The sequence below is a fragment of the Dioscorea cayenensis genome, chromosome 12 (assembly GCF_009730915.1).
Source record: "Dioscorea cayenensis subsp. rotundata cultivar TDr96_F1 chromosome 12, TDr96_F1_v2_PseudoChromosome.rev07_lg8_w22 25.fasta, whole genome shotgun sequence".
In the NCBI taxonomy this organism is placed as follows: Eukaryota; Viridiplantae; Streptophyta; class Magnoliopsida; order Dioscoreales; family Dioscoreaceae; genus Dioscorea; species Dioscorea cayenensis.
The window spans coordinates 7,600,448-7,609,866 of record NC_052482.1 but is presented as its reverse complement, the minus strand read 5'-3'; the positions used below and the strand labels follow the sequence as shown (position 1 = coordinate 7,609,866).

Sequence of the window (9,419 nt, the reverse complement as noted above, 5' to 3'; positions counted from 1 at the left end):
CTCACTCAAGATAACAATAATAAAACATGTAATAATGCTTATATTTAACTTCAGTCAATTCCATGTGGATCTATGTCTCTGGTTGACTTAGAAATTTTCCCTAAAACTTATCTTAACTTTTCTCCATTGTAGATTCATCAAGCCTGGGAACCTGATCAAACTAATGTTAATTACATTAATAGTTCTTAATGTTAGACAAAGAATATTAATTGTAGTTATTTTACATGATAACAAAATAATAAAACAAAGCATTGTATCTAAAAACATTGACTACCAACAATGTAAGTACATAAACCTTGCTTGTCTAAATATATAATTGCAACTAGAATATAGATAACTATATAAAGAAAAACATGTCCATGAGAAATTATCAGCATGTCTTCCAAAAATAGCATTTAAGACAAAAGATTTAAAGTATGGTTGAAAGCTGAACATAGTTGGCCAACCAATTGCAGATATTTAAAGTCTTAATGATAGATGCTTTCTAGTGAACAGAGACCACAAGATGAATACATGTCATTTAATCAGGGACATTAATTTCATTAATGCAATTCTGAGACTTATATGTTTGCCAACAATCATTATAACTCTGCATCATGCATGAACATTAATTAAACAAAAGCTTTACTGTCTTTTGCCTTATATTTCTTTCGACAATTTACATGGAAGTGATTAAGAAAGAAGTACGAAATATACATGTTGTTAATTAGATATTACTAAAATATTATAGTACCTGAACCACGCCTTAGATTGGAATGATGCCAATCCAAGATTGTCTCAATTATAGCTCTGTTAGAAAAATTTGCCAGGATACCTAACAACAAGGGTACAGATATCCATTAAATAAAGCTCCAAATGGCATTAAAAAAAAAAAAAAACAATCACATGATCAATGCATGTGTCACTTGTAATATTTTTAAAGGAAAAACATATGCATAGTGAAGATAATTAAACTACTTTATCATTGACAAAGTTAAAAACATATGGATTCTGAAATTCTGTGCTTCCAGAATGGATCTAGAAACAGGAAAGATGATTCATTCTTGCATTCTTAAACAGGAAAGATGATTCTTTGGGGGGAATACATATGTCTCTACAGTACCACTATTCATTACTTACACATTCTATTCCCATTCTAACAGTTATCCATCCAAACATGGGTATAAATTACTATTGATAATGATTACCATTCTAATAGTGTTTATTACCTCCATCCAAACACACCCTAATATTTTGCCCAATAGCGCAATTGAATAAAATATTCCATAGTGAAGTAGGAGAAGAACAACCTTAATGATTTAGATAAATCAAGATAAAAGTAACAACAAAGTCACCAAACAATTACTATGAATCACACTTGTACAGCATAGCAAACTCCAAATAATTCATTGAAAGGATAACTTCCATAAGTAAATTTCATGACACTAGTCTTTATGGTAGTTTAATGCGTAAATATTGTCATACATGAATATGACAAGAAGCTATAATATTGAATGTACAAGACTTTTCAGAAAACTATCAACCTCCCTAATGATTTTATGAATTTGCATGAAATGCATATCTCGAAAGATATGCACCATTGAAAAGTTCAAAAGCATTCAACATATCAAATAGTAGGATTGCTAGTAAAAACAGAAGATTAACATCAGAAGTTCAAAACCTAATGGAAATATCATGATTGATTCATACTACATGTTTGCAAAGTTGAAAAACTCACACCAGAAATTTTGAATTTGCAAAATTGTAACTCATCATACAAATATGAAGCAATTTACTGATCATTAAGCTGCATATACATCCTCATTGACATCTTCACGAACCCATTGCTCATCATCGTTAGAAGATAAAATCCCTTCACTACTAGTAGGAAAACAATTAGTTCGAGGACCACTTTCTGTCGATTCATCACCCATGTCATACACTTCCCTAGCATGATTGCGTATCACAACATACCATCCAGATTCGGTGAGATCTTTACTGTAGAATACTTGCTTCACTTGTGATGAAAATACATAAGGCTCATCAATGACATTGGCACCTGTATGGATTAATCTAGAAAAATTCACCATGGTAAATCCATATTTATCTTTCTTGATACCCCGACTATTAGTAACATCAGCCCAATCACATCGAAACAACACAACTTTGAATTTTTGAAAATAATCTAGCTCAATTATGTCATTCAAAATCCCGTAATAGTCAACATTTCCTTGCACGGGGTTCGCATCACTTGCGCTAGCATAACTCACTGTTGAAGAAGTAACAACACATCCGGAATTTTGAGTCCTCCTTAATCTCTCACGAGATTTGGTATGGAAGCGAAATCCATTGATGATATATCCTTTGTATCGCTTAACAATTCGGTTTGGTCCTTGTGCAAGGAACCTAACTTCTTCGGTCACATTTCTTCCACGAGAAACCTAAGAAATTGGGTCAATATATGTATGGAATTAAAAAGCAAAAAATTTATAGAGAATTATGTTTCTAATTTCATCACTTACAACTTCGGCCAACCATTCATGAAAGGTCCTAGTAAATTGCATATCAACATCACGAGCGGTTGAACGGCGAGCACGCATTTGTTGTCTTAAGATATTCTTGTACTCACTACAATTAATTGCAATACAAATTGTAAACCTATGCCATACAAATTAAAATAGATGGAAATGCTTCACTCACGATTGTAGTGTGACAGTAACGTCATGGTGTAATAAGACATATCGATGTGCTTGTGCCAATGATTTAGCATCTAATTCTGTAATTTCAAATTTGCCTATTGGTTGTCCATGACTATGAAATAAATAAGGTCCCCCGAGTGCCTCATCATGAACTTCTCCCAAATTCCTTGATGGTTTATCAAATATTGTTTCAACATCTTCCAGATATCGGGAACAAAAGGTCACACATTCCTCTGCCAAATAACCTTCGGCAATAGAACCTTCAGGATATCTCTTGTTCCGCACATAGTTCTTTAACTTCAACAAGAACCTAAAACATGTATGTCATGTCAACTAAAAAATAAATTTAATTCTTACTAATTAAAACTAAGTCTATAGTAGGAAATTTTTACTGTTCAATTGGATACATCCATCGGTAATGGACGAGTCCACCAAGTTTGGCTTACAATGGAAGGTAAATAAGCAAATGGACCATTATAGTGAAGAAAGATGGTGGAAAAATCTTCTCTAATTGACATAAAACCATCGATGCTCGATATTGAAGTTTGTCGAGCTCTTCAACGTTGAGAACCTTACCACAAAGAATTTTGAATATATTGCAAAGCTCGAAATGGAACACATCACTTGTTTTTGATGATGATAAGCGTAAAAGCAATTGGAAGCAAATCATGGAGTAGTATATGATGATCATGTGATTTTTAGAGAATGTAGCTTCCGTTCCTTTTTGGTTCACACATCTTGATATATTTGAGGAATAACCATCCGGAACTTTAATGTTCTTCAAGACTTGGCAAAAACACATCCTTCTCCCCTTTTGTCATTGAATAAAGCAATGAGGAGGCAACCTTGTTCTTCCATTAGGAAGATATTCGGGATGAAGAACATGACGAATTCCATATCTACCAAATCAAGTTCGGCTTTCAAATTATCTTTTTGATTTCCCATCAACATTAAGCAAGGTTCCAATAATATTTTTCACAAACATTCTTCTCAATGTGCATCACATCCAAATTATGCCGCAGAAGGAGATGCTCCCAATATGGTAAATCAAAAAATATACTTCTCTTTTTCCACAAATCTGCTTCTTGTGATTCATCTTCTTCCTTGTCCATGACACTATCTTCTTGAAAATTGGATTCTTGCCTCTGTCTTTTCTTTGAGCTACTAGAAGCCTTTGATTTTCTTAGCCTTTGTTTTATTCGTTTCCCATAGCTATATTGCACGTCATTTAACATCAACAAGATGTCTGACCCACTTGTAGATAAAGGAGCCTCACGTAGCTCTAAAGTACCATCAAATAGATGTTTTTGGAGCCTATAAGGATGATCTTTTGCTAACCACCGCCGATGTCCCATATAACAAAACTTTTGTCCATTGGATAGCCATCTCGACGTTGTTTCTGCAGCACAACAAGGGCAAGCATACTTTCCCTTCGTGCTCCAACCAGATAAAATTGCATAAGCAGGGAAATCATTTATTGTCCACATTAGAGCAGCTCGCAAATTGAAGTTCTGTTTCCTTGATGCATCATATGTCTGAACACCAACCCATAGTTGCTTCGACTCCTTGATTAGAGGTTGCAAGTAGATGTCAATGTCATTTCGGGACCATTAACTCCGAGGATAATCATGGATAAGAGGAAAGAAGATTGCTTCATCCCTTTCCACGGTGGCAAATTATAAGGGATCAACACCACCGCCATGTACTATAAGAAGTACTCGAGTAACTTGAATGGATTAAAACCATCGGAGGAAAGTCCGAGCCCTAATATTTTCGAGGATCGAAGCAAAAGTCCGGATATCTCGTGTCAAACGTTTTTCCATGCTTCACGTCGCTAGGATGCCTCAAACACCCATCTTCTATACGACCATCAACATGCCAAGTCATATCCCCAGAAGTCCTCGACTGACATGAATATTCTTTGTAATCTTGGGATGATGGGAAAAATAACGTAAAACCTTCAGCTGGTCTTTTTGTGGACCATTTCATCATCATCATTTGGAAGAATGGTTAGAATCGGTGGACAACCATCGAGAAGTGCCGCAAAACAAGACAAGCTTGTTGATTTTTCTTTATCACTCCAAATAGAGCATACAATCATTAGGGCAAGCATGAATTTTTTCATAACCAAGTCCTAAGTCTTTGATGACCTTCTTAGATTCACGACTATTTGTAGGAATGGCAGCGGCTGGGAAAAATTCTTTCAAAAACTCAATTAGGTAATCGAGCACTTTTTCAGGGTCATCCCACACATGCATTTTAGGTGGAAGAGGCGAATGCAAAAAAATACAACCTGGAATGCTTCGATCCATCATAAAAGTTTCTCATTCATATCTTCAAGTAACTTGTAGAACTTTCTTTGCTTCCGTAGGGAGGTTCTTCCTCACCCGCCCCCATCCCCGGACTTCGGCTTCATCATTGACAACATCTCCAATATTAGGTTCAATGCCCCCATGAACATCATGACGGATGTTAAAAGCATCACGTAACAATTCTCCCATGGCACCATGGCTACTATGAAAGGTTGAAGTAGGTTGAGTGGTGCTTGGAGGCATTGTGATTATGTTATCCAAATTAGATGTTGAAGAAGGAACAAGCTCCCCATGGAAGAACCAACAAGTGTAACCCCGTAGGATTCCATCACACATTAAATGTTCTTCCACTACTTCTCGCGTGTGCCAATGAACATTCGCACACTTTACACAAGGACAAACAATCATGTTGTCTTCACTTGACTTATCAAATGCGAAATCAAGAAATGACTCCACTCCTTTTGCATACTCGTTAGACAATCTTGACTTATGCATCCAACTCTTATCCATCACTGTTTACCATCAATGAAGTTAATATAGTGCTTACAATTGTAATGTGCAAACCAATCAAGTGTCTTATCTTGAGAAATTATAGCCATCAAACCATGATGCCATCACAATCATATGAAATATTTATAGTGCTTACATCGTCATAAGGATTCCTCGTGTGGAACGAGGCTTGTAGTCTAATTTGCATACTAGCAAATCGATCAAAGGCGCATGCAGGGATAATCAATTCTCAACTATTCACATACCTGATAGTTGTGCTTTTGTCATTTGTCAAATTTCTTATCTAATCCCACAAATAAGACTTGATGATATGGTTTAACTTGAGCAACAAATGAACAGTTACAACAATTCCCTTCTTATTTTCTCAGTAGAACAATGAAGTTGTAGATTGAGTTGTTTTACATCAAGGATGAAACACTTCATTGTTATTCAACTCCAAATCCAAGGAAACCATTCTTCACAAAAAAAATTAGTTTAAAACTCATCCACCTTGCAAAAAATCCATGGGAATCTCAATCACAACCATTTTGAAAACACAGGCACATAAATTGATATTATAGATAGGTTGGTGCCAAGGCCTCCCAACACTTGTTCTTAATGATTTGTATCTTATTCCAATCCTTCTATTCCACCAAATCAAACAGAACAAATCCACTCAATTTTCCATTCATCAAATATAGATTAATATAGCTTGATTTGTGATTCAAGGCACCACAAAGGTTGTTGTGATCACAAGTGAATTGGTTTTATGGTTAATATTTTTCCCAAGATTTCCCACCAATCCAAATCAATCCTTATTAACAATGAATCTAGAGTTTGGTGGTATGTGATAATCAATATAAGCATTTTTACATTTGGCTTTTATTTTAAGGACTTATTCTAAGAAGACGTGGGGGCAAAAGCTAATATATGAGATCCTCCAAATCATTCAAGAAAGCAAGATCCAAGGGAGCTAGGAAAGTATTCTTCTAATGTATAGCTTAAAAAGCTATACATTACTAGCATGTTTCATCCTCTTGTCCCTTCTCCCGTTTTGAGTCCTTCATTACTAGCATCACGTGGAGCATTATTCATCTCGTGACTTCATTCTAAAAACTTTCAATGGGGATGGACATATGCTTTCAATGGTTGTTACAATGAAAATAAATCATGATAAAGTTGAAGTCGACACGTAGAATAGAGTGCTTTGGAATAAATTAGAGTAGCCATTAATTTGCTCTATATGCCAAACATGTGAATCTGGTTTTCTGATATTTATGATTCACGTGAATACTGTATAGTTTGGATTTGGATCTAAACCTATCAATTAAAGGGTCATTTTGATAATCAACAATCGATATATATATATATATATATAGTATATATATATATATATATATATATATATATATATATATATATATATATATATATATAAGATACTTAAAAAAGACAAATTAACAAAAACACACACGCACATATATTTACACCCAAAATTCAAGTAGATTCAAATCTAAATCAGATGCATGATAACAATTTATTTGTAAGCTAAAGTTCATTTGCTTTTCCCGTAAGAAATATCTTATTTTGCAAAACTAGAATCACTTACATACATTCACCTCATATAGAATTGCCTCGCAAAGAAGACTCTCAATAATGCCCTTCAAACATCTTGCCTTTATCAGAAATTCGAGTTTAATACCAAGCTTTGTACCAAATATAGAAGAAGCAATTCTTCTTGAAACTGATTCCTAGACGCTCTTTCTTCATATCGATCCTCATAAAAACCTACTTCAAATATATCTTATGACGTAAATAGCAAAAGCAGTCGGTCATGACTAATTCGGTCTTGAACGCCTTTTACAACAAATAGTAGTTTTAATTCAAAAGAAATTCCACCCAAGAAATATAATACTAAATCCTCTGGTCACACAAAAAGTTTAATTTCTTTGATTAAATTGGTGAGGATGGTAGAATTGCACGAGCACAATTCAATATTTCCTCCCTCAAAGAGTTTAAACATGAGCGCAGATCAAATTAAAGAGCAAACAGATATCTAAGCGGTACTCACCGGTCATGGTTACGTGCTTATGATAGCATTCATGTTCTTCAACTTATGTATAAGAACAAAAATCCTCGGCATTCAATTGCGCAAGTAAAATACCGGAAACATGATAAAATTTGCAGCTAAAACCAACAATAAATGAAAGGAAGCATGGAAACTCCGGCCTCGCTCTCATGCGCTATACACAGCACTTCCATAGTTTCTACGCAGAAATTTTTACAAAAACTCACGCGTTTTAATACTCATTTCAATTAAGATAATTCCCTCCTCCCAAACTTGATCACCGCTTAACCCTAACATAGTATATATATTTATACTAGAAAATTTTAGTAAATATATACAAATCTAAACTCGGGATGCTTTCATGACAACACATGATCAAAACTTTGTTCATAGGTATATGCTAGGTAGTTAATTAGTTTGAAACTAGCTTTCATTATTTATTCTCTTCAGCTAAAACCTTATTCATGTTAACCATTGCTAATATCGTCATGAGTTAATAATATGTATACAAACATATCATAAAAATCACTAAAGAGACCAAAATTTTTCAACAAAGACCTCAAATCAAAACAAGCAAGATAAATGTCCAAATTCAACATCTCCATGCAAACATGATTTCAAGCAAAAGTGAATAGAATTTCACCATCCAAATCAATCAAAAAGAAAAGACAAATATGTAGATAAAATCCTAAAAGAGGAGCGACAATGACAGCAAAGGATGAGAAAGGAGTAGCGAGTACCACCCGTTGATCGATGCTCGGAGCCACAATGAATCTGGAGATGATGGTGATTGGGCTAATGGAGAGGAAGGGAGGCTGTCGAGGAGGCGTCATGCTGTGGTGGCGAAGATGAGATTGGAGATGATGGTGATTGAGCCCTAAAAGCATGCGTAAAGAAATCACAGATGATTAAGATTAAAAACACAAACCAAAAAGGCAAACAAATTGGCAACTGAAGGGAAAACTCCAGTCGAAAGAAGGTCGAGTCGGAGCTCGAGAAGTTGGATCGGGAGAGGTTGCTCAACCGATGATGGAGGTGTGCGCAGCGTTGAATAGCAGCGAGATCGAGGGAAAAGGTGGAGATTGGAGAAGATTTGGGATTGAAACTAAAGGAAACCCCTGACGAAGAAGGAAGGTTGGAGCTTTTCTCCCGATGGAGAAGAGATCAGCAGCAGACAAAGGCGAATATGGGGAGAAATAATAAATATTACGGCGTTTTAGCCAAAAACGCCACCGAATCAAAGCCATTTACCCGGCGTTTAAAAGGAAACCTCGCGAAAAATAATAAATTACCGGCGCTTTTAAAACTACAAGCGCCGGCTCTAACAAAAACTTTCTCGGCGTTTGTCATCAACACGCCGCAAAGTTCCACTCTTCCATACTAGAAGTTGCTTTAGTGGCGTTTTAAAATGCAAACGCCGTGTATATACCGATAAAAACCCATAATGGTGTAATATTGCCGGCGTTTTAAATACAAACGCCGGCATATAAATAGGACTAGTCCCGGCATTTTACTCAAACAATGCCACTAAATTAAAACATTTCCCGGCATATTCCCTGGCGTTTTGGAGAAAACCCCGTTGATGTTTGGAAATTCTTCGCGCCATCCTTTTCCGATATCGCGCGCTTGCACTTTGCCGGCGTTTATATCATCAACGTCGCTACGGAAAAACCAATGCTGGCGTTTTCATAGTAAAACGCCGCGAATGTCCAATTACTCAATCCAAGAAGACGTATTCGTGGCATTTCACAGTAAAAACGCCGTAGATGTTCCGGCGTTTTAATAAAACGCCGGCAATAAAATGCCGCTAAAACACTACAATGCTGTAGTGTCATGAGACTTCTTTTTTCAAAAATAAATATATATCTAGGT

The 9,419-nt window shown here is 35.6% G+C and overlaps 1 protein-coding gene across 1 annotated transcript; it reads right to left on the bottom strand.

Moving 5' to 3' along the window:
• Window positions 1-1,781: 1,781 nt before the first annotated feature.
• On the bottom strand, window positions 1,782-5,500 carry LOC120273139. Its single transcript, XM_039279784.1, has 5 exons — window positions 5,066-5,500; window positions 3,662-4,243; window positions 2,680-2,975; window positions 2,502-2,607; window positions 1,782-2,420 (listed from the first exon to the last, which is right to left on the bottom strand). The coding sequence occupies exons 1-5, from the start codon at window positions 5,498-5,500 to the stop codon at window positions 1,782-1,784; spliced, it is 2,058 nt and encodes a 685-aa protein (XP_039135718.1).
• Between the last annotated feature and the right edge of the window lie 3,919 nt (window positions 5,501-9,419).

Bases quoted from the DNA above. Each gene is read 5' to 3' on its own strand.
- LOC120273139 (XM_039279784.1), bottom strand. From the start codon at position 5,500: ATGGATAAGAGTTGGATGCATAAGTCAAGATTGTCTAACGAGTATGCA. The intron at 2,608-2,679 runs GTGAGTGAAGCA...AATTAATTGTAG, and splicing joins GTTACTGTCACACTACAATC to TGAGTACAAGAATATCTTAA. The intron at 2,421-2,501 runs GTAAGTGATGAA...CCAATTTCTTAG, and splicing joins ATGAATGGTTGGCCGAAGTT to GTTTCTCGTGGAAGAAATGT.